General features: G+C 36.5%; 1 protein-coding gene across 1 annotated transcript in view; it reads right to left on the bottom strand.

Moving 5' to 3' along the window:
• Window positions 1-308: 308 nt before the first annotated feature.
• Window positions 309-25970, bottom strand: part of XK (X-linked Kx blood group) — a 44919-nt gene continuing 19257 nt past the window's right edge. Inside the window, exon 3 of the mRNA XM_010386944.2 lies at window positions 309-4799. Coding sequence (XP_010385246.1) covers window positions 3973-4799 — 827 coding nt within the window. The 3' untranslated portion in view covers window positions 309-3972. The remainder of the gene's footprint in view (window positions 4800-25970) is intronic.

The raw sequence follows: 25970 nt of genomic DNA, 5'->3' as shown, positions 1-25970 counted from the left end.
TTTTTTGTATTGTGCATGGCAACTGATGGACAACTGAACAGAATCTTAGTATCCAGCAGTGTAATTTTAACAAATGGAGTAAATGTTTATAAAACAATCAGAGGAGTTTTCAGCAACCATGGACTATTGCTGTTCTGCAAGGCAGAATCTTAGCACTCTCAAATTTCTCAGCCTACAGAAGTAATTTCCAGGTGAGTTCATACAACTATAATCAGTTACAATGAAACTATTTTAAAATTTCTGTTTTAAAAATAGTCCCTCAAGTAAAAAGGTCATGTAAGAATTGTATAAAGAATGCAATACAAGGAGAAACTGAAAAATTAATTTATTATATGAAGAAACATAACAATATTTATTAGCATCAACGACTGCAGAGAAGCAGTCAACAAAAGCTCATATCCACAATGCATTGACTGGTTAAGTACTGGCACATTCACTCATAACCACAGCACTAATGTTTTAAGGTGGTTTCCAAAGAAATGTTGTATTTGACAATCAATTTTAATATATATTTTCCCATTTACAAGGCTGAAAAGATTAAACTCACATCCAAATAATGCCTTGAATCAGCATTCAAGTTGTAAAGCACAATTATCAAAAGATGTTGCTATATCCTTTATAGAAAACTATACTAAAATGATAAATTCATTTGCCACCAGAAAGCACTTTCTCAGATTCAGTGGGTCTTTTTCTTCCAAGTGCCATGTGTTTGAGTGCTAATTTTTGTAAGCAACTGGTGGTAAGAGAAAGGGCACCTGCCTAGAAGACCAAATATTCACATATTCATTCAGGAACTTATATGAATGACCCTACTTATTTCTTTTCAAACAGTAAAAAAATAAAAATAACCTGCTTATGGATTTGAATAACTATAATAACAACTCTATAAATATGCATAGCACTTAAAAACATTTTCAAAGCATTTTCACATCTATTATTCAATTTGATCTTTCTGATAACCTTGTGAGGTAGGTTGGACAAGGGTATTATGGGGAAACTGAGGCATAGAGCATTTAAGTTGTAGGGCTGGGCAGGGAAGTGCCAATCTCTACACTGGGCTGTCTCCAGTAATGAGGAGAAGTCTAAACATGTTTGATGGACTTACTTCAATATATTTTGAAGACATACTTCACCCCCATCCAGCCGAATGATAGCAATTCAGTTGGAGCAGCTATCCTGACAAGTTATGGGATGTAATTAATTAGACAAAGTACCGAGAAATTTAAAAATTGAAATTATAACTGAAAAACACATTTTAACTCCAAACACATGAGAAAATTTGCTGGTTTGTTTTATGCCTATAGGACAACCTAGCTCTGCAGTGTGAACTATACTTTTGCCAATTCAGTAATATAAATAATTTAAAAACAAAAATTCTCAGTTCGCCATGGCTTATGTTTTTACCACACAGAAAGAAAGTAGTGACATCCCTTCCCCAAAGTGAATGGACATACATGTGCCCAAAGCTGGGATACCTGTGTATCAAGGGTTAAAACTGACAAAATGCCCAAATGACTTATCAAACCTCTGTCCTTATAAATGTGTGCAGTGGGCTTTAGGTGTCTGACAAACCAGCACTGTTAGTTTGGTTTGGGATCACTCAAGTTGCTCCCCTATCTTTTAAATTAAAGTGATTTAAAATGTATTTGAAGGTTAAGATTTTGTAATGGTTTTTGAGACAAGCTTCCAAACCAAAGCTGGAAAAAATAAGTCTCTCCATCCCTGTCTAATTCTTAACATGCCTAGTCAGTGGCAGGCTGGTGGCTACTCCCACACCTCACTCCCAAGGCCTGAGGTGGAGGCATTTCAGGTGAAAAGGGAGCACTATCACCCCTACCATTTGCCACTGCAGAGCCTCAAGGCAAGAATTTCTTTCTCATAAAAAGCTTGAAAATATTTGGTGTCAATGAATACAAGTAACTGGTGTGATACAAATATACACTTGGAATGACTAAAGAATGGCCTTACTGCTCTCCTAATCATTATAGAGCCCTTTTGTTAATCAGGAAAAAACAAAAAATGATGTATTAACATGGTAACTTTATTTTATTCAAAGTCATTATATATTTTCAAGGGTGTTTTATGTATTACGATTGTGTATCTATGCACATATGTGATTACATGAAGAGTGCATGGAAGTATATGTTGTATGAAGTATTTTGATTATATATGCTCACTATTTTAGGCCTATTAAGAATAGTGCAAGTGGTAAGTGTTGGGATGGAGAACACAGTCTTGAGTGTTATTCTTATTTGGTTAAAAATAGACAAAAAATGATCTACTGTCTGGACATCCCCACAAAGTTAAACCACAAATATTGGTAAATCAAAAACATTTCAAATGAGAAAAACTAAAATTGAGGCTCTATAGTTTAGGAGCTTATTGATGTATTTCTATGAACTCTATAAATATTAAACAATATGGATGTCTTGTGAAAGAATATATACTGCTTTCTTGACCTCTGAATGTAGTGGAAACTGATTACTAAATTGCATTTTCTCCTGTGTGCATGAAATTACTTAAAAATTTGACACCAAGAAGAATTTAAAATGACAATTATCCGAAGTGTAATGGCCAGATAAATACGTTTTGTAGGTTAACACAGAGAAGTGAACCCCTATTCCATGTGGTAAAATCGAGTCCATAAATAGAGTCCCTTTTGTAAATTTCTCAGGCTTTAATTAATATTCATTCTAAATTGGTGTGATCTTTATGTTCACCTGTTTTCAAGTATTTCACTTTCAAGATTTTAATGGTAGAAATAATGGTAGATCTAGGCATTTTTCCAAGATAATTGGGGATATGCTACCCAATCGTCTTTTATGAAACAATTAGGGTCTCAGATTAAAGGAAAAATTAAATAGAACATTAAAGGGTGTCAGAGGATAAAACTGGAGATCTTTATCAAATTAACTCACAATTATGACAAGTCAAATTGCATTCCATGAAAGACAAAACTTTTCTGGTCATTTCGTCTTTATAATTTAGAAAAAGTTTCTGAAGTCAATCTCTAATTACAGGTGGTGGTGAGGAAAACCCTCTTCCTTCAAATAATGAAAATGAAAATTCCCTATACACCTGAATTGGGTGAGAGATTTCTGCGGGGCTTTCTAAAAAACCCTTAAGTTAACCAAGGTAACTCTTCTAAAATGGTCCTGATAGGCAAGGAATGGGGAGGCAGGAGTAAGATGGTAAGAATTCTACTTACATAAGCCTCCATCATTTTGATGTTTTAACACCCCTCCTGATCCAGAATTTCATCAACATATCAAAGAATCACAACTTTCCTAAAATTCCAGGGCTTCCATAGCCAAATTTATCACTCATTTCTCCATTCATGGATGCTAAGGGACAAAGTCTCCAAATCTAGGCTCTTGAATCAATTAGAGACAGCATGCCAGGGTGGTTACAGTTGGCTATGTACAAAAAGCCCTAATGAGATGAAAATGAAACCTCTATCTATTCAAAAACCAAACTTGAACAGCCCTCCCTGAAAGCTCTGACAGGAATGATGTTGCTGATGGCAAAACCCTAGTAATCTTTTTTGGTCACCAGGACAGGTCTTGGGTGAAAACTATGTTCAGGGATCATAAAACTTCAGGTTACCCAAACCAGCAGTCTGGAAAACTAGAGAACAGGTAAGCCCCTCTCCTCATTCCACCTAATGAATCTAACCAATACAATTCAGATTTCAGGGGTAACTTGTCAGTGAAAAGGCCAGTAATGCCTAGAAGAACATAACATGGTGACCTGTGAACTGTGATGCCTTGGGTTGCCCCTTCAACACTCAGAGGTTTTCCTGGCTTCTTCCCATAGTTCTACATACCCAAGAGCTCTATAAAGAGGAGCAGCTCACAAGGAATTAACAGCTAACTTCCTGCCTTGTTCCCTGTGTAGGGCTCATTATTTGTATGAATAATGGGTATCAAACCCAGAAAATAATATGCCTGTGCCCTGAGACCTTGGGTCCCATTAAGCAGAGCAGAGATTTTCAGTATTCAATAACTGACTAGGCTCAGGACTTGTTTTACTGCTAGAAGGTGTCTCATCTCTATCTCTGGATGACTGTAGATCTGACTTTCCTATTGGCTCACAGGGTTTTTGCCGCCTGCAGGCCCAGCAAAAACACCTGAGCCACCTCTGAAAGCCTTCAGAAACACTGGAGGAAAAGAGCTTTTTGCAAGGGTGGAAGAACTGATAGAATACAAGCATGAAGAGAATGGCTATGCAGTACCCAACAAGCAGCTGCAGGACCAACAGAGGTGCGCACACATACATATAGATGTCAGTCTTGAAAAGATACCACAGGAGGAGGAGGATGGCATTCTCAATGAATCTCATCATGTAATACACCAGTAGCTGGTACCAATTATGGGACTTGCTGATGAGGTCAGGGCTGTCAATTTTCAGCTGTACAGCAGACCAGCAGAACATGTTGATACCAGTATAGAGTAAAGTTAGAAAGCATAGTACAATGGTGGTTCCCACCCGACTGAGGGCCTTCTCTATGTTCTCAGGGAATGGGGAACCACTGCACCAGAAGAGGATCCAGGGGTACAAGAAGAAACTGAAGAAGTTGATGAGTATTATAACCACCACCCAGGTCTTCAGGACGGAGGTAAAGAGGACCAGGACTACAACTCGAGTGGCAATCTCAAAGCTCCTCCACAGGAAGATACAGACATAGGCCAGAGGCTTCACTTTGACTTCATACTCATCGTACTTGATTTTGATGGCTAGGATGTTGCAGCGCAAGGCTCCATACACAATGGACAACAGGGATATGGTCATGAGGAGACCTGGGGAGAAAAGAGAGAGTATCATCAAGTCTCACCTCCACTAGGAATCCTACTGCAGCAGACACTCTGTCAGCACCCCACCCACATTCCTTGAACTCTTCTGTTTTATGTGCACAGCCTGACTTCCAGTTGTTAGCATCTGCCCACTGTGCTTGAGTATGTTTTCCAGACTGCAGAAAGCTGCTGCATCCAGATGCCTGTCAGGCTGAAGTGCCATGAATTAATACTCCCAGGAGCGCCCTCAATGCCCCAATTCTAGCCCAGATTAAGAGCTGGAATACAAGTACTATGGCTTCCCCACCCAGTAGATAGAATATCTCTGAGGCATGTGTTCTATGCCATTTCCTAGTATTTTCTCATTGGATTAACTTCTAGTCACCCATGGTGACAGTCGTCTAATAGTTGTCTCCCTTTATTGGCTGCCTTCCCTTCCCCGCCTCATTTCTCTTCTCCCACACTCCTTACATCTTCCTCCCAAAATATAGGCACTCAAATTTTTCTCATAGGGTCTGCTTCAGGGTAAGTCACACTAAAATACATACCTGACCTCATCTGGGCCTGTCTGAATATGTAGAGTCCTTTATATGGTGTGTTTTATTTTCTCAATTGGCTTCTAAGCTTCTGGGGAATCAAGACCGACCAACCAAATCTGATATTTCCTCTTGATGTCCCTCAGCACATACCAGCAGTAGATATACAAACAGTAATAAGTTGCTCAGTATGTTCCTCTATATCTGCAGGTTCTTTTAAACTGATACACTGACTATAGAATACTCACTGTGGTTGCATTCTTCAATTCTGTAGGGAACTGAAGAAACGAGAACTTCACTGTTACTGAGAGTCAATCTGTCTTGCGATGAAAGTCCTTAGCATTTCAAGAAGTCTCAAATCCACCTGTTTATTTCTTAAAATGACTTATGGGTAATGGGTTTATCTAGTTTATAATAGAAGCAGAAGTTTGGGGAGACAAGATGTAGCTCATTTAAATGGAAAGTGGTATTACATTCCAGAGCACAGCACTGTTGGCCTTGAGTTGTACTATCTAAGATATATGATGCCAACCCATAAGTAGACTGTGGTCAAAACTGAAATATAATCACTTACTATAGGCTGCCAACATCTCTAAATACTGGCACAAGGAAGGATGGGAAGCAGGGCTATGAGTTAGGAACCGACAGCCTGGCTCTCATTTTATTCTTGTCTCACCAGTTTATGCTGAAAAAATGGCAACCTCTCTGGGTTCTGTTTTCTCACTCATAAAATTGAGGTAATACCTTTCCATGCCTGCTGCTTCATTTTTTAAAAATATCTTGAAATGTTTATTTATTCATTTTAATAAACTTTAGAGTAGTTTTAGGCTCACAGTAAAGTTGAGCAGAAGGTACAGAGATTTCCCATATATTCCCTCACCCCACACAAGCATATCAACAACCCCCAGTATCAACATCCCCCACCAAAGTGGTACATTTTTTTACAACTGATGAACCTACACTGACAGATCATTATCATCCAAAGTTCACAGTTTACATTAGGGCTTACTCTTGGCATTGTACATCCTATGGGTACACTGGACATTATACATTGGACAAATGTATAATGACATGTAGCCACCATTACAGTATCATACAGAGTAGTTTCACTGCGTAAAATTCCTCTATTCTCCACCTATTCATCCCTCCCTAGTCTCCAACTCCTGGAAACCACTGCTCTTTTTATTGTCGTCATAGTTTTACGTTTTCCAGAATGTTATATAATTGGAATCATACAGCATGTGTGGCCTTCTTAGATTGACTTTTTTCACTTAATAACATACATTTAAGTTTTCTTCGCCATATCTTTTCATGACTTGACAGCCAATTTCTTTTTAGTGCTGAATAATAGTTCATTATCTGGATATACCATAATTTATTTATCCATTCACTTGTTAAAGGACATCTTGGTTGCTTCTAGGTTTTTACAGTTACGAATAAATTTGTTATAAACATCCATATGTAGATTTTTGGAGGGGCATAAGTTTTCAACTCCTTTGGGTAAATACCAATGGGTGTGATTTGTTTGCTGGGTTGTAAGGTAAGAGCATGTGCATTTTTTAAGAAACCTCTCAACTGTATTCCAAAATGATTGTACCATTTTGCATTCTCAACAGCTATGAATGAGAGCTCCTGTTGCTCCACATCCCCACCTGTATTTTCTTTAGTCAGTGTTCTGGAATTTTGCCAATATATTTAAGGTGGATAACATAATATTCTGATACACATATATACTATAAAATGATGACTATAGTCAAGCTAATATATCTATTACCTCATATAGTTACCTTTTCTGTGGGAGAACACTTAGCAAATTTCAGGTATTATTAACTATAGTCACCATGCTGTATATTAGATCTCAAGAACTTATTTATCTGACATAACTGAAACTTTGTATCCTTTGACCATCATCTCCCTATTTCCCAGACCCATCCTTGCCCCTAGTAACTACTATTCTATTCTCTGGTTCTATCAATTTGACTTTTTTAGATTACACATATAAATGAGATCATGCAGTAAATTTCTTTCTGTGCCTAGCTTATCTCACTTTGCATAATATCTTTCAGGTTCATTCATGTTGTTGAGAAATGGCAAAATTTCCTTATTTTTCAAGCTTAATGATATTCCATTCCAATAGGTATACAGTAGTACCTCATTATTGTTTTAATTTGTATTTCCCTGATAACACATAACGTGGAGTATCTTTTCATATGCTTATTTGCCATCTTGTCCATCTTTGGCAAGGTGTCTGTTAAGGTCTTTGGCCCATTTTTTTAACCTGATTGTTTTCTTATTGTTGAGTTTTAAGGGTTCTTTGTACATTTTAAATAACAATCCTTTATCAGATAAGTCTTTTGCAAATATAGTTTTTCAGTCTGTGGTTTGTCTTTTTATTCTCTTGACAGTGTCTTCTGCAGAGCAGTAATTTTTTATTTTAATGAGTTCAGCTTATTAGTTCTTTCTTTCATGGATCATGCCTTTGGTGTTATATCTACAAAGCAATCATCAAATCCAAAGTCACCTAGATTTTCTCCTGTGTTATCTTCTAGGAATTTTATAGTTTTGTATTCTGTATTTAGGTCTGTGATCCATTTTGGGCTAATTTTTTGTGAAGGGTGTAAGGTCTGTGTCTAGAGTTTTAAAAATTATCATTTCTCCATTGTATTGTTTTTGTTCTTTTGTCAAAGATCAGTTGACTGTTTTTACGTGGGTCTATTTCTAGGCTCTGTATTCTGTTCCACTGATCTATTTGTCTATTCTTTTGCCGCTACTACACTGTCTTGATTGTTGTAGCTTTATCCATGCCTGATTCTTAAAATTCAATTCCATGTAATTCTGTCCACGTAACATAATTGTCTCTATCTAAATGTACAATTTAAAATGCATAGGAATAAATGTTTTTCTTATTTAAGTTATGAACAAATGGAAAAACATCTATATTTGGTAGACATAAAAACTCTGAAGCTTTGGTATTTATTTGCCTGGAAGAGAAGCTCATTCTTACTCAAAGCGTCAGTTTTTCTCAGTCTTTTGGCACTGACTTTAATTAATGATGTCATTCACTGGAAAGACTGGAATCTACTAATCAAATTTAAAAGGTAGAAACACGATTACCTAAGTTGACCGGGGAGTAACTGGACTAAGTTATTTTTCCTGAGAGGCTAATTCAGTGGAGCATTGTAAAGCAGAACATATTAGTGATATACTTTGTGTATTACTTATACATGTAAGTGTGGTTACAAATTTCCAAACTCTAAGGATCCAGTATTAAATCATTTTTTCATAGTCCTTATGTTTTCTCCACTATAAGAAAAATACTTTAAGTGCAGAAGATGAGCTAAACACAAATTATTACAATCTAAGGAGTCACACATATACAGTATTTATATTGTTATATTTATGGTATTTTGACTTCAAAATATTTATTGCTTTAAGCAATACTATGGCCCACATAATTTTTTCTAGTATCTATCTATTTTTCTCTTGTTCAGTCAATTATTTCCAAATTACATCTTTTTCTCTATCAAGAGAATTAGGCAATTATTACCCAGTTGGTGCTTAGTAGTAATCAACCACAGAAACCTTCTGAGAATGCACAAAAAATATTTTGAAATCACTGGTTTTAATCATCATTCATACTGTTGGGTACTCACTACAAAATGTCACAGATAGAAATGGGGTCAGGGAGGGAGACACATTTGGGAGACAAGAAGCTTGTACAAAATGATTCCAACGTACATTTCCAGCTCTAGAGTTAAGCTGTCATCTAATGAATGATGAGGATGATGCTCATGCAAATACCTACTGATTCAGACTTAAATGGAGAAAAGTTCCCTGACAATATTTCCCAACCTTATCTTCACAGAGCCAATACAAAAGGGGATAAATTGGCAGTATTGCCTATTTAAGTGGCATTTCACAGAAGTCTAACATTCCCTAGTAATCCTAATCTCATTTCCTAGGTGTGTGTATGGATGGAGGCATTTTGCTGTTTTCATCATTATCAGAAGGGAAGACATTACTTTAGGTAAAGCTAAAAGGCAGGCTTTGGCAATATTTCAAACCCTTGGCACACTCCTAAAGCTTCCTGCTACCCAATTCCAGCCAAATGAACTCTTTCCAAATGAACCTTCCTAATTCACAGAGAAATTAATTGTCACTAGGCATGGATTTGTTCATTTCCTGACTTAACACCAAAAACTTAATCTCTATGTAAAGTTATGGAGAATATTTTCTTTCCCAGAATTCCTTTTAGGAAAGGAATTCTATTTATAGGACAAGGGAACAGTTTGACTGTTGCTTTAGAGAGATAACACAAGCTGCCTATAAGATGGAGGATGGTAGATGGTTGCTTTCTGTATTATGGTTACTCTCTGTAGACACTGAATCTTCAGTAAAATGACTGAACTCATGAAATGCTTTTGTAGAATAGACTTTTCAAAAAAATTAGTGAATGACTTCAAAGAGGAAACTGGGGAAGCCAAAGGGGATATGGAGTGCAGTGGCAGAGGGAAACTGGAGGAAGTTCGCACAGCAAGCTTCTGAAAATTAGAATTTTCAACAGATTTCTGAAAGACAGTAATTTTTACCTGTTTTCTTTCAACTCAGTGAACAAAGAGTCTTTCTTATGATCTGGAGCCAGGATCTCCCCACCTGCACTACACTCTATCACTTGCCTCCTCAAAAACTTTGCTATATCAATTATCATCTTTCCCTTCTAAATTCTCAACTACTCCCTTAATCCTTACTCTTTTCCCCTAGTGTATGAATCTGCCTATGTAAGCTGCATCTTAAAAAAATTCCTTCATTGGTAAAAACACATAATTGTTGAAGACATGTGATAGATGCATGGGGGTTCATTATAATATCCTCTCAATCTTTTTGTATGTTGAAAAATTTCTATAATAATGAAGCTATAATTCACATACATTTAAAGTGAACAATTTAATGATTTTTAAATATTCACATATAAGTGCAACCATCACCAGTCAATTTTTAAAAGTTTTCATCACCTCAAAAAGAAACCCCATATACTTTAGCTATCAATTTTGCCCCCACTGGTCCTAAGCAACCACTAATACACTTTCTATCTTTAAAAATTCCCCTATTCTGGACTTTCATATGAATAATATAATAGAACATGTGGTATTGGGTGACTGGTTTCTTTCACTCACCATAATGTTTCTAAGGTTTATCCATGTTGTGGAACGTATCAGTACTTCATTCCTTTTAATGGCCAAATAATATTCCATTGTATGGATATACAAGACATTGTCCATCCATCAATTGATAAACATTTGGATAGTTTCTACCTTTTGGCTATTGTGAGTAGTGCTGTTATGAACATTCATGTGCAAATTTTTGTGTGAACATATATTTTCTTTTCTCTTGAGTTTATAGAAGTGGAGTTGCTAGGTCATATGGTAATGTAATGTTTAATTGTCAAAGGAACTGCCATAGTGTTTTCCAAAGTGGGTTGCACCATTGTACATTTCAACCATTAGTCTATAAGGATTCCAATTTTTCCACATCTTCATCAACATTTCTTATTATCTAACTTTTTTATTCTAGCCATTCTAATGGGTGTGAAATTGTATCTTGTGATTTTGATTTGCAATTCCCTGATGACTAATAATTTCCAGCATATTTTCATGTGCGTACTGGCCATTTGTATATCTTTTTTGGTTGCTTTTCATTCTTAACTATGAATAAAACTCATAACAGATTTCACATTGCTCTAAAGGTATCCCAAAAAGTGTGCCAGATCTGCACAGACTAAATATATATTATAGAATAAAATGTTAAAAATGCTCAACATCACTAATCATCAGAAAAACGCAAATTAATGCCATAATGAGATATCACTTTATACCAGTCAGAATGGCTATTATAAAAAAGTAATAAAATACTTTTTATAATAAAAAATTATAAAATTATAAATATAAAATTAAATATAAATATATAAAATATATAATTAAAATTAAATAAAATATATAAAAATATAATTTTTATAATAAAAGTATAAAATTATAAAATTATAAAATAAAAAATTATTAAAAAGTAATAAAAATAACAGATGTTGGCAAGGATGGGAGAAAAGGGAATGCTTATACACTGTTGGTGGGAGTGTAAATGAATACAACATCTATGGAAAACAGTGTGAAGATTCCTCAAAGAACTAAATAAAGAACTACCATTTAATCCAGAAATCCTACTACTGGGCATCTACCCCCCAAAAAATAAATCATATTAAAACGATACCTGCACTCATATGTTTATTGTAGCACTATTCACAATAGTAAAGATATCGAATCAACCTATGTGTCTGTCAATGGATGACTGTGTAAAGAAAATGCGATATGTAATGGAATACTACTCAGTCATAACAAGAGAATGAAATGTCTTTTGTAGTAACATGGATGGAACCAGAGGCCATTGTCCTAGGTGAACTAACTCAGAACAAGAGTCAAATACCATATATTCTCACTTAGTGGGAGCTAAATAATGTGTACACATGGACACACAGTGTGAAATGATAGACACTAGAGATTTGGGAGGATGGTAAAGGATAAGAAATTAGGTACAATGTACATTATTTGGGTGATGGATACACTAGAAGCTCAGACTTCACCACTATGCAATAATTTCACGTAACAAAACTACTTGTACCTCTGAAATTCATACAAATAGAAAAAAGGAAAAGAAAAAACGGATAAAGTATTAGTCTTGTGGCCATCAACAAACATTTAAAATGACAAAAAAAGTACAATTTCATTTTCTCATGCTTTTTGAATTCCCTAAAAAAGGCATCAAAAAGCAAATGATTTCCATGCTAGCATGGCAGATTAGCTTGTTTAATCCATTATTTCTGTCAAGAACAACTAGGCAAACATCTGTTCAAAGACATCAGAGATCTTCTAAAGCAGTGAGTACTCCTGGAGCTAAGACCTTTGAAAGAAAAAAAAATCTCTAGAGAAAATTCTGAAGCTCTTTTTCCCTCAAGACATTTTCCCAAATGAAAGTGAATACTAAGAGACAAATAATATGAATACAACTTATAGCAATCTCTCAAAGCTGGTGGGTATGGGAGCAAATATTGACATTCAGGCCCCATAATGATCCTGGTGTACACCCAAAGCTTTCTGGTAGAAACTCAAAGGACATCAGGAGTTAGGGTGACTGGAAAGAGATTAAGCCCTCTCAAAGACTGATATAGGTTTCAACCATCTCAAGTCATTACTGAGTCAAGTTGATCTGCATCTAGTCCATCTGGCTGCCATAAACAAAAGCAAAATCTTCCTGGAGAAAGATAGTTCATGCAGAGCCTCAAAATTTCTCCAATTTTTTCTTACAAATACCTGGCATTAAATTAAAAATAACATACAACAAAAAATGACCAAAATCCAAAAATAATAATAGATAATAAAAATAGACCTATAGGAGATACAGATTTTGTAACAATCTGACATGGACTTAAAATAACTATAATTTATATGTTTTTAAAATTGCGTGACAAAATTGGGAAATTATCAGAGACTGGAAACTATTTTAAAAATTCAAATGACAATTCTAGAACTAAAAAAAAATACCATAATTACAATTAAGAAATCAACAGATGGGTTTAATAGCAGATTAGATACAACTATAAAGATAATTAGTAGTCACTAGAAGGTAGGTCAGAAGAAAACACTCAAATGGAGAAACAAAAAGCGTTAAAAACTTATGGTAGAGTGAAAATGTCCCAGATAGAGAAAAAGAGAGAGAGAAAGAGAGAGAAAAGAATGGCTCTGATGCAATGTGTGAAGCAATAAAGGCTGAGAATTTTCTCAAACTGCTAAAATATCAAACCACAGATTGAGGAAATGCTACAAAACTCAAGTAGGATAAATATGAAGAAAACCACAACTAAGCATATCATGTTAAAATTGCTGAACACCAAAGTCAAACAGAAAGTCTTTAAAAGCAGTCAGAAAGTATAAGTAAACAGATGAACTTCAAAGGAGTAACAATAATGACAGAGGATAGTAGCATCTCAACAGAAATAATGGAAGCCGGAAGATGAATGATAACCTAAAAGTAGGAAGTAACACAGTCCCAAAGGTGAAGGGAAAATAAATACATTTTCTGTCAAAACAAAAATGAGAAGAGGGAATTTGTCACCAGCAGATCTGCACTAAAGGAGAGATGCTAAAAGTAGTATTTCAGGCCCATAAGAAATGATCCTATGTGGAAGCATGGAGATACAAGAAGGCATGAACAAGAACCAAAAGGGTAAATACAACTCAGTTTTGTAATGAGTGAAAATACTTGAACAGTCTTTTCACACATGTGTATGCATGCACACACAGACACACACACAAACACACCCCCAAAATGGCCACTAAGGACATGAAAAGAAAATTAGTTCATTATTCATCAATAAATGCAAATTCAAACTACAATGAGATACTACACACCTACTCCATCACAAAAAGTAAAACCAAGTGCTGGCAAGGATATGGAGCAACTGGAACTCTCATACACTGCTTATGGGAGGGTAAAATGGTAAAACTGCCTTTGCAGTCTCTACTGAAGCTAAATATTGACATTGCTTTTGGTCCAGCAGTTCTACTCCTGCATATACATGCAACAGAACTGCATATATATGTGTACTAAAAGGCCAGCACGAGGATATTTATAGAAGCATTATTTGTCATAGTCACAATCTGGAAATAACCTAAACATTAATCAAAAGCAGACTGTATCAATACACTGTGGTATATTCATACAATGGAATATTATACAGCAATGCTAAGGAACAAACTTCTGTTACAAACTACAACATGGATAACTTTCATGAATACAGTGTGAGTGAAAGAAATCAGAACTCTGATTCCATTTACATAAAATTTTAAAACCCAGGAAAAAATAATCTGTGGTGTGAGAAGTCTGCTTTCTGCTTAGTGGTTACCTTTGGGGGAGGTGGGTGAGGAAAGTAACTGAAAAGAAACATAAGGAGTCTTTTGGGGATTCTGATACTCTTCTGTTTCTCACCTTGGATAGAGAACTACATGAGTAAGTTTACTTTGTGATAAATCAATATTTGCCCTTATGATGAGTATAGTTTTCTGTGTGTCCTTTATACTTCAATAATAATGTGTTTGAAAAAATTAGGTACACTATTACTATACTTAGTAGGCACTCAATAAATGTTTATTAGATTAGAATTTTTAAAGGCAAAAAGGACTATCATTTCATTGTTATAATGGAGTTGCTTCAGATATATTTTTCCCTACCCTGGCAAAATGCCAAGTAGAAAACAGACATGACATAAACCCCTACTTAGATTACTACAGCAAAACTCATTCTGCAGATATAACCAGTATGATGCCCTAGTACCGTTAAAAGAAAATTCTTAAAGTCTTAGTGACTAAGATCTCACTGTTACCAAAATCTCTCTTGAACATCTGTCAGTTTACCAGATGTTTAGCCAAAAATTGAGGACTTTTCCTTCAATACATATTTATATCTTGTCCTCAGAATTGTGAGAACAAATACTATGGCCCATCACTCACAACCCACATGACGTGATTATAACTGTATACTCTATAATCCTTAGAGATCCTGAGTGATTTTGTTCTTTTCTCCCAGACGTATTTCGATTTCTTACCTAAGGACCTGGATAAGATCTCTTCCAGTGCATCTTTCTTATGCAAAAAATTATTGCACTCTTATTTCATGCCAAGGGACTACTGTAAGAATTTTACAGCTATGAATCACTTAATTCTAACAATCCTATAAAGTAGATACTGTTATTATCCTCATAATAGAGATGAGAAAGTGGAGACATAGAGATGTTAAATAACTTCCCAGAGATCACTCAGGTTAACAGAGCTGGAATTCCAATCTAAGTAGTCTTGCTCCAGAATCGTAGCCTTAACCAGTAGGCTCTTCTGCCTAAATAAATACAATTAGGTCTATTTCCCTAGCAGTGGTCTCAATTCCACATTTTATCTCTTTTGTTACATAAAGGCAGGAAGGAGTCCACTACCCTTAAAACTGCTCAGGACCTCAAGGAGTCTGGAGAATCCACCAAGGGTACTTTGAGGATTTGTTCAATTCTTCCTTGCTTCCACTGAGCCCAAATTTCATGTCTGTCTTCTATTATGTGAGTATTTCATATGTAAAGACCTTCTGAAATCATGCTGGTTAGGCACCTGAGCATGGGTAAGCCTCACTGTGCTAAGCTGGTTTCTGAGAATTGCCTCTCAAGGAACAACCAATGATCAGAGAGAAGTGGGGGCAGAAGCAGATCCCTCTATCTGCCCTAGCAACTTGTCCTCCTCCTTCCTTATCATCCTGCCTCAGGCAGAGAAAAGGGGCATCAGTAAGTTGAACTACGCCAAAAAAAAAAAAAAAAAAAAAAAAAAAAAAAAAAAAAAAAACCTTCCTTTCGATAGCCAGATCAAGGAAGTAAGATCCTAGACTCATGTATGGGGCCCTCTATCAGCAAAATGGAAGCAGCAAAATGGTATCTAACAGCAAAATGGTAGCAAGACCACTCAGAATCCCAAGACAGAATTTCTCTATTCTACTGCAGATTTTCAGGTAGGGCAAGGCATCATAAACCCTCTTAAAATGTAGCTACTCATGTACAGTGAACCTTGTAAATAATACAGCATGGCCATTAGACCCTCCATGACCGAAGCAATCTCTCTTTTGCCAACACTTGAACCATAGACACTCACAAATATTTGCATGAACATTCTTACCTCCACTAATCTTTTCAACTACCACAATAATCCTCAGTGCATTTTTCTTCCCAAATCTATCTTCCCTTCCCTCTTTTCCAAATACTTTATTTTTTGTTCTCTTTATTTTATGGTCATGTTTGATACGTGTCCATGGTTGTAAACAACATGAAAGCCTTTTAGAAATAGGTAGGATAAAAAGAATGAAAAAAAGTGGTTTGGACCTTGCGAGGATATCACTTCTTCTGTGTGTGATTATACCTACTCAGTGCCTCTAATTCTATGCAGCACTACCAAGACCTACTTACTTTACAGAGATGTGGGTGAGGAATCAGAAGGCCTATACTGGATACTGGATTATTCAAATAGCTATATAAGCAGCAGTTACATGTTTCACTAAACTCAAGCACAGCCTTGACAAGACACCCTTGTGTGGGGGTGGGTAGGAGGCATATGTCTTCCCACTAAGTACCACTAAGTAACTTCCATTCACTTGTGGCCACAAACTCCAGGAAAAACTCAGAGCCAACATCATGCCAAAGCCAAACCTAAGCAAAAACTCTTGGTAGGTGGATGGAAACATTCTCCCCACTGGCACATTTGGAGGTGGGTTTAATTTAGGAGGAATGAATATGAACCCACCTTCAAGTCTTGCAGACTTAATATAATCTTATAATAGGCATATACCATTATACAATCATATGGACCACTGTTTAGGCTGCTACAGCAGCTATGTATACTATATTGACTATAGCTGAAAATGACCTCTGGTGCAGAAAACCATTAAATGGAATTGTTAGAAATGTAAGCCAATAAAGTAAGAAAAGTACCAGAGCATCCAATCTACTATCAGATATATACAAGCTATTTCTTTCCTGGATTTGCAATATGTGACACAGACCATAGATGGTCTGAAAAATCTAAAATATTTTTCTTCTATCCCTTTACAGAAAAAGGTTGGCCACCCTGCAATAGAACACTTTTCTGCCACAAAAATGAATAAACTAAGTTTACATTCATCAACGTATATAGTTCTCAAAAATATAATGTTGACTGAAAAAAAATGCAAGTTTCAGAAAGTTATTTGCAGTGTGATAAAGTTTAAAGACCTACAAAATCAATATATCCTATTTATGGATACAGTGCCTATGCAGCAAAGTTATAAATCATGCACAAGAATGATAAACTCTGAAATCATGACAAGGAAGACTCACAGGGTGCCCCAACTATTAATTTAAGCAATAAATTTTATTGCTTAAAAAGGAAAAAAATACATATCTAAAGCAAACATGTCATGTAAAGATTTGATAAAACAAAGAGGAAAATATATATATATACACACACATATATATATATACACATACACACATAGGTATATATTTGGAAATAGATATACACACATATATGTATATATTTGGAAACATATACATATATACTATATACCTATATAATGCTTTTCTAGAGAATCCTAACATACCAACAGAGCTGTAGACTATTGAGCAACAATAAATGTTTTATTTAAACCATTAAGTCTTTGGTGGTTTGTTTTTGAGCAATAGCTAGCTGATAGAGCAGAGACCTCTTACCCCCTTTCCAGGCATATGGCACCACAGTCTTTATTCACTCCAGGCTACTCCCTCAAGTCTCCTTCCTTCAGGAATATACAAATGAAAAACAGGCCTCAGTCATTATGTTCATAAATACTCCTAAACTCCAGGGTACACACAACAAGCCATCTCTAAGGGAGGTAAGCAACTGAGATTGGCCTATGGGTTCCCAGCTTCATAAGTCAGGGAGTGGCTTGACTACCCTTGTTGCTAGCACCGTTCATCTTGAAATTCTACTTTAAGTGGCTTCTGGAAGGGAGGAAGTAACCTATCACCATAAATAAGTTACAGAAGATCCTATTCTCTTCTGCTCCGTCTCCCCAGGTAAGTCCTTTTAGAATTGGAAGGTATGGGTATGTGAGGTTGACTGTGGTAATGTTAGTTTGTCACTCTCAGAAAATCCTGAAAGAAGAAAACTGGACAGTCCTTAGTGGTTTTTTTTCTGAAGGTAATATATTCAGCACATGGGCCAGATGTCATTTCTGGAGGAAAATGAAAAGTCCTACTTAATTTCTTATTATATAAGAAATAATTTCTAACAACGAATACTTCACCAACAGAAGTGTCTTTTGAATACTGACAGCTCCACTGCTGAATATAATCAAGCAGAGGCTGGTGGAATACCTTTCAGGGACACTGAATAAGTGGTTTCTACAGAGTGTGCAAAATCAAACATGATGATCTCTTAGGTCCCTTCCATGTCTAACATTCTCCAACTCCATGAAAAGCAGTGTTGGTTAAAACAACTAACATTGGGCCAAGTGTCCAAAAACTGGGTCTTGGTCTTGGCTTTGGGCCCTTAAACTTCCTAAACCTCAGTGTTGCAGATACTGTGGGTCTCCAATTTAATTGGTATCCTTCCTCTCTTCTTCCTTAAAGGCAGAAATCTAATTCTGATTAAGTGCTGCTCACCCTTCAATGTGTTCAAGGAAGATGATCTCAGGTTTGACCACTGGAATAAATAAAGATTAATATAGACCAGTCTCCTAACTTATTCTGTGTCACAGACAAATACAAAAATTATACTATTTGTAATTTGTATTCATTGGGTTAAGAGGATGAAGCTGGTCTATCCACTCCAGGCCTTGCCCAGCTGTTCTGTAGGGTCAAGGATATCTACACCTCAGAGAAATCTGTAACTTCGTTTTCTATTCCTGTACCTAGAGATTGGTTTGGCATGGACATGTGACCCAATCTTGGCCAACGGAAATGGAATAGAATTATGTTGAAAAAAAGAGGCATTCTTCCCTAATAAAAAGAAGTACACAGGAAGAAACCTCCCTCTTCATCATGTCTGCATGTAATGTCTAGACCTAAAACTACCTGTAGATGTTTTAAAACATGGCTCCTGATGGTATTTTTCCTGTGGTATTCCTGTGGAATACCACCCACCAACAAGTGGGGTCTATGTCTTCTCTTCTTGAATCTAAGATCATGTGACACCTAAATAGGATCAAGCAAAAATGATTCTGGTTTCCAGGCCAACATATTAAGACACAGAAAACTTCTACTTCGTGTCTCTTGGAATCCTCACTCTTAAGATCTAGCTTCCATGTTGTAAAAAAGCCAAGAGAGGTCCACATGGAAAAGAACCAAGGCCTCCAGCCCTCAGCCCCAGCTGAGCAACCAGTATTAAACAGTACCAAATTGCCAGCCCCTAGTCAAGCTGCCTCAGCTGATGCCACATGGAGCAAGGTAAGCCCTGCGGATACCTACACAAATTACAAAATCATAAGCAAAAGAAACGACTGCTATTACTTTGAGTCACTAAGTTTTATGGTGGTTTGTTATGCAGAAATACATAATGGATACATGGTCCTCTTGCAATCATCAGGGGAGACACCAATAAGAAGCCAAAGAAGACAGATAAAAAGATGGAAAGTGCCTGGATCCTCAACACTGTTGTGCTAATAAGTTAGTCAACTGTAGGATCACTCTGCCTCTGAACTTATTATATGAGGTAATACATTTTTACAATTTTAAATTGCTTTCAGTTGCATATTCTATCACTTGCAATGAAAACATCTCAAATGATACCCTCACTTTTTTCATCTATGAAATTGAGATTAATTGGCCGGGCGTGGTGGCTCCCGCCTATAGTCCCAGCACTTTGGGAGACCCAGGTGGGTGGATCATGAGGTCAGGAGATCAAGAGCATGCTGGCTAACACAGTGAAACCCCGTCTCTACTAAAAAACACAAAAAATTAGCCGGGCGTGGTGGCAGGCGCCTGTAGTCCCAGCTACTCGGGAGGTTGAGGCGGGAGAATGGCGTGAACCCGGAAGGCAGAGCTTGCAGTGAGCCGAGACTGCGCCACTGCACTCCAGCCTGAGCGACAGAGCGAGACTCTGTCTCAAAAAAAATAAAAAAAAGAAAAGAAAAGAAAGAAAGCAATTGAGATTAATTTAACTTTCCTGCCTAACTCACAAAAAATGCTTTCCGTGATAGCAGTTAGGTTTTTTTTCAACATTCACTGACCTTACATTGAGCAGTCATACGTGTCAGAACTGGGCATGCACAAACGAGTAAGACAAAGACCCACAGCCACCCAGAGTAGCCCATGATCAATCACTCTCTCTTTTGCAACAAAAACTTATACTCATTGTGAAAGCATGAAAAACACAGATAAATGGAAAGAAAAAAGTACCCCATATTCTCGCTATCTCAGGACAACAACTAATTGATATTCCAGTGTATTTCCCTTCATACTTTCTGAAGTTTTGTGTTTTGTGTTTTTGTGTGTGAGTATACACATGCAAAAAAAGATGATGTTCCAAAAGTTTATAAGCTTACATCACGTAAAGCACCACATACAAACATAAAAAGCTATACCTTCAACTCCCTCCTCACAATATTCCTCTATGAATATATGAATTAAAGCTATTATCATTAGATTAGTTCATAAAATACAGTTGGTCCAGAAAACAGACAAAAAATTAAGTAAGGTTTTTTCAGAATCTAGCCAATGTGTCTGGCCAAGGTAGATCTCTGGGCAGCGACCTGATCAAACAGAAGACGATTGCATCAGGTTATCAAAGTTCAGAGAACTGTGGTATAAAATCAGACCTAAGAATCCTAGCCTATTTAGCCTTCCCCCAAATACAGCAGAAGTGAAATTGCAGGAGTGAGTTATTAAGAGCGCTTTCCTAGTAATCCAAGAGTCAAAAAACACCTCTGAAATCACTAATTCAAACACCCTATCCTGACCACCACCTTCTACCCATCTGACTTGCTTGCTTAAGAGCTACTACAATTGTTTTTCTTTTTTTTTTTTAATTTTTACCAAGTCCTCCAATGAAACAAATCCTCTATTTTCCCACATCCAGCTAAGAATACTTGGTGCAAAACTTCATTCATTCTCTTGCACAAACCTCAAACATGCTTACCCTTCAATTCTGTCACATCATCTGTGACTGAAATTGTCCCTGGATGAACCTAGCTTCCTTTTTCACAGCTGCATATGCCTGGCCCACTGTGATTCAAATTATCATCTCTATTTAGATGACTACTCTCAAACTGAAGAGCTTGAGGCAAGCATCTGGGTGCAAGTGGTTCATTTGGGAGGTAAGCCTAGAAAGCAGAATGAAGGAGTTGGGTGGGAAGTGGGAGAGGGGAGGAAGCAAGGCTACTAAAGACTACATTTTAAAACTGGTTACCACTGTGGCAAATGAGGCTCATTCCCACTGGAGATCCACAGAGGATTATGTAAATTGTACCCCAAATTATCCATCTAAAGGACAGAGAGGCTGAGGTCTTATCCATCAACTACCATCTCCCTTAGTTTGGGGTGGCCCCATGAGCATTACCTTACCTACACTTCTCATCATTCCCTGCCAGAGGAGAAAGGCCTGTGACAGAAAGGAAGAGAAACACTGCAGTGTGTGCTGCGACACATGCTCAAGATAGGATGTTGGCAACGTGCACAGAATCTTTCACCACAGATGCATGGACATATGTCTCAGAGCATCCAAAGCCTGCTATCAGCCTATGTATCTCTCCAGGCTACACAGCCATTCCTGCCTCCATACTAAATCTTAAAAATCTCTTATGGTATGTCTTCTTTTAGATGTCCCACAGACATCTCAAACTAAAAATGACAGAAACTGAGAGGAGTCAGAAACACATCATGGATTTAAACTTTTTGAGAGAATTTGCTGATGGCAACAGCATGGGGCTTCCTCAAATGAGTGATTTTGCCAATGGATGAGGCTGTGAGGAGCCCTGCCAGGCTCTGGAACCCAGGCATCAGCAATTCTTCTTGAATTTGGACATGTCAATTAGACTGACTGTCCCACCCCTAAAGAATCGGTGGCACTCAGGCCTGTGTACCGGCATTTCCGCATTCTGTGGGGCGATGTAACTCCTGTTGTTGTTGTTGGTCTTGTTGCTTTTCAACTCCAGGATACAGGCTATCTGACAGGTCACTGACACATACTGCAAAATGCATTGTTCAACACAGGTTCAACCGTCTTCCCTGTCAAAATGTCATACAAGAAGTTTTGTTTCCAATTACATACTTATTTTGATATCTCTAAATAATCCTTAGTTGGTTCTCTTTTATTTTATTTATTTATTTTGTATTTTTAGTAGAGACAGGGGTTTCACCATGTTGGCCAGGCTGGTCTCAAACTCCTGACCTCAGGTAATCCACCCACCTCAGCCTCCCAGAATGTTGAGATTACAGGTGTGAGTCACCATGCCTGGCCATAACATCTGTTCATTTCCTTATGCGTAAACAACAGGTTCACATCTGTATGAGCAACATATTTTACCCTTTGAAAAATATATTTTCACCACTTTGGAAGTCATAACAAGATATCCAACTGATTCACCTGTAAGAGTCAGGTAAACATTGCTGACAAGGAAGTGCACCTCGTGAGCAGTTAAACCCTAGGCACGTCCTTTCTTCGCTCTCATAGGTGAATCCAGAGCACCAATAGAGCTTTGTTGACACCCTCGTTTTCTCATTTGAAATCCTCTCTACAAATTTTGTGTTTCTATTTTGTTCTGGTTCACTTACAACCATTAAGTTATTCCCCGTTACCATTGAGAGAAATGGTTTGCAATCCGATTTTAAGGTCTAACAATCTGGAGATCTAAGTGCATCCATGGTTTAGAGAAATCTAGTCCCTATTGGGTGACGGGCGACGGAAAGTCTGGTTTGTCACCCTTTTTGTTAGTTTATTTTTCTAAGCTCAAATCACTTAAGAATTTTATGCCCTTTGACAGGAAAAGAGCTATTAAAATCTGGACTGGGGAGATTTCCTGATTTTGTGTTCAATCTTGATCCATGCCTGAAATTGAAGAATTGAAGCTACAAACTCTATTTCTATCTGTAGTTCTATATGTCTGTAATATCCTCACTCTGATTGTACGAGTGTATAATGTTTTCCTACCTATGCACAGTATTGATACGTTAGATTATAAAGTCTCCCAAATTAAAGGAGTTCTATTCTGATTGGCATATCTAGACAAATAACTGCTTATATAAATTGAATATAACTAGAATTTCCTAAAATACGCAAATTGTACTATTGATTTTTAAATGTGTTAGTCTAAAAAATATATTAACCTAGAAACCAACTCAAAACCATTTTAAGAATTCAGATTTATATAATTTATGTAACTCTTTGGCAAATAAGACTAGTTTAAGACTTTGAGTTTAATGTAAACATCTCTGATTTATCAGTGTCATATTTAATACAAGCATATATTTTTATACTCTTGGGTATGTTTTTCCTAAACTTATACAGCTTTTTGATCAAATGAGCTAGAATTATTCCTGTCAAATATTTAAAATTACTTAAAAACTTAAATCTATTTTTAAGAAACTTGAATCACTGTTCTGATAAATTTGTAGTTCCATAGTAATGAGGTTGTGTAGTATGTTACCTTGAAGAGCATTTCCAAAATCTTTAGATAACTGAAGATCTTGGCTATTCATTGGATTTCCAGATCATTTCTAAGTAAGACAGAATTCTGAAAAATTGATCAGTAAGCACAGTTTTCATTTATACACCATTGCTTGTTATTCGTACATGCCACAAAGAAGCTTTATCTTTGGGTCTGTAAATGAACATTTTCATTTCTGCCACACTGTGGAATTAACTAAGGGAAGTATGTGGCTGGATAAAGCTCAATGAAGTATATTCATGAGATTGGTTAGGCTGCTAAAATGACAGAAATTCACAATTATCTACTCCCTGGTTTTCTTTTTGAAATACAAGTGGCTGCTTAAAAGTTATAATTAATACAAGTGGATGAGATTACTAGGAATCTCAAGATAATGAAATTTTTATTATGGGCAAAAATGTATATTTCTGTTCTAAAGAAAAATGACTTGTTCCAGGATGGGAATGAGGAAGAATGGTGAAGGATAAAACCTGAGTGAATAAAGAAAGTTGTAGGAGGTTTGCAGAAAGAGTCTGAAAAGGAACACAATTTTGTGTTAACATTTTGCCAAATCTGCCTCAGTTTTGATGGGTTTATTTGTGAGACTGTCAGAAGTAAATAGTGGGTTATTTAGAAGCAAATATTTCATTGAAACAAATCTAGAATTGGTTTTTCTGTGAAAATGAGTTTTCTTGGAGTATTGGTCTGTTCTTAATAAAAGGTTGTAAAAGATTACTTTTGGCGTGTATTTGTTTCCTATAACTGCCATAACACATTACCACAAACACAGTGGCTTAAAACAACAAATGTTTGTTGTCTTAAAGTTCTGGAGATCAGAAGTCTGAAATCAGTTTGGCTGGGCTGAAGTCAAGGTGTCAACAGGCACATGCTCCCTCCAGAGGATCAAGGAGAGAATCCATTTCCTTGCGTTTTCCAGCTTCTACAACTGCATTCCTTGGTTCCTGCCTCTTTCCTCCATCTTCAAAGCCAGCAGTGCAGCATCTTGTTTCACTCCTCACATTGTCTTCTTCCTCTGTGATCAAACCTGCTGCTGCCTCTCCCTTATAAGAACATTTGTCCTGGGCCCACCTGCATGACCTACAATACAATAATCTCCCAACCTCAATCTCTTTATCTGCAAAGTTCCGTTTGCCATATAAAGTGACATATACAGGTTTCAGGGAGTAGAAACTGAATATCTTTGGGGTCATAATTTAGCCTAAAATATTACCTACGTAATCCTGCCCTAAAAGTAGGGATTCTGCATCTTACCACAATAACACTTTTTTCCCCTAACTTTATCATGCCCTTGATTATTCTCTTCAAAAAAAAAAACCAAAAAGTTCTCTATTAAGAATGTATTAAAGTCTTTTGTATGTTTATCCAAATATTGTACTGTCACTTTAATTAACAGATAGCCAAGCTACAGCCATTCATGTACTCAGCCACCCATGATCCTAACTTAATTCTCAAATCTGCTAGCAATTTTGCCTTTCAAAATAAAATTCAAAAGTTTAAATGAAATAAAATGAAACTCTATAAATCTTTTACACTTAGACTTATCTTTGAGATGTCCAACAGAGTACCTAGAAAATAGGAAAGATTTGTTCTTTCACCTTATAAAAAGATAGATATTAGATAAAATTAGTTTTGCTGCTGTTAGTATTGATGAGTTGCGTGGAAAAAAAGTAAAATCAAAAGAGGTGGTCTCCAGCCTGGGCAACAGAGGTTAGATCCTGTGTCTAAAAAAAAAAAATTAGCCAGGCATGGTAGTGTGTACCTGTATTCCCACCTACTTGGGAGGCTCAGTGGGGAGGATGGTTTGAGCCCTGGAGTTTGAGGCTATGGTAAGCCATGATTGTACCACTGCACTCCATCCTGGGTGACAGAGTGAGACCCTGTATAAAAAAAAAAGAAAGAAAAGAAAAGAAAAAGAAAAAAAAGAAAAGAGGTACTCAGCCTTCCCTAGATAAAATCTGAATATGAAATATATTATTAGTATAAACATTTCAGAAGTTCCAGATTGTGAGAAGTTCCTAGAGATTTGTCAGTGCCCCCACTGTCCATAGTATGTTTCTAATTATCAGAGTCCTGCTGGTGCTTTCCTTCATGATATTAGGCAACAAAATTATGGTATTAACAGTCATCATTTCAGTAGATTTCTATTTAGTCACAACTTTCCTTTTAAGTTTTATGAAGCATCTTCCCTCACGGCTTTTTAAGTTGAGGATGCACATCAAACCTTTTACTGGAGCTTTAGTAAAATACAGATGTCTAGAATCTACCATAGACTTACTTCAAAATATGATTAATCATTATGCTGACATACTTTTTGTTCAAAACTTTTTTACATTTGTTTTATTATCTTATTTTGTATGTCACAATTTCTTCTTCAGTTGTATTAGTTTTGTTA

This window comes from Rhinopithecus roxellana, chromosome 7 (assembly GCF_007565055.1).
Source record: "Rhinopithecus roxellana isolate Shanxi Qingling chromosome 7, ASM756505v1, whole genome shotgun sequence".
In the NCBI taxonomy this organism is placed as follows: domain Eukaryota; kingdom Metazoa; phylum Chordata; class Mammalia; order Primates; family Cercopithecidae; genus Rhinopithecus; species Rhinopithecus roxellana.
This window is presented reverse-complemented; position numbering and strand designations above follow the sequence as displayed.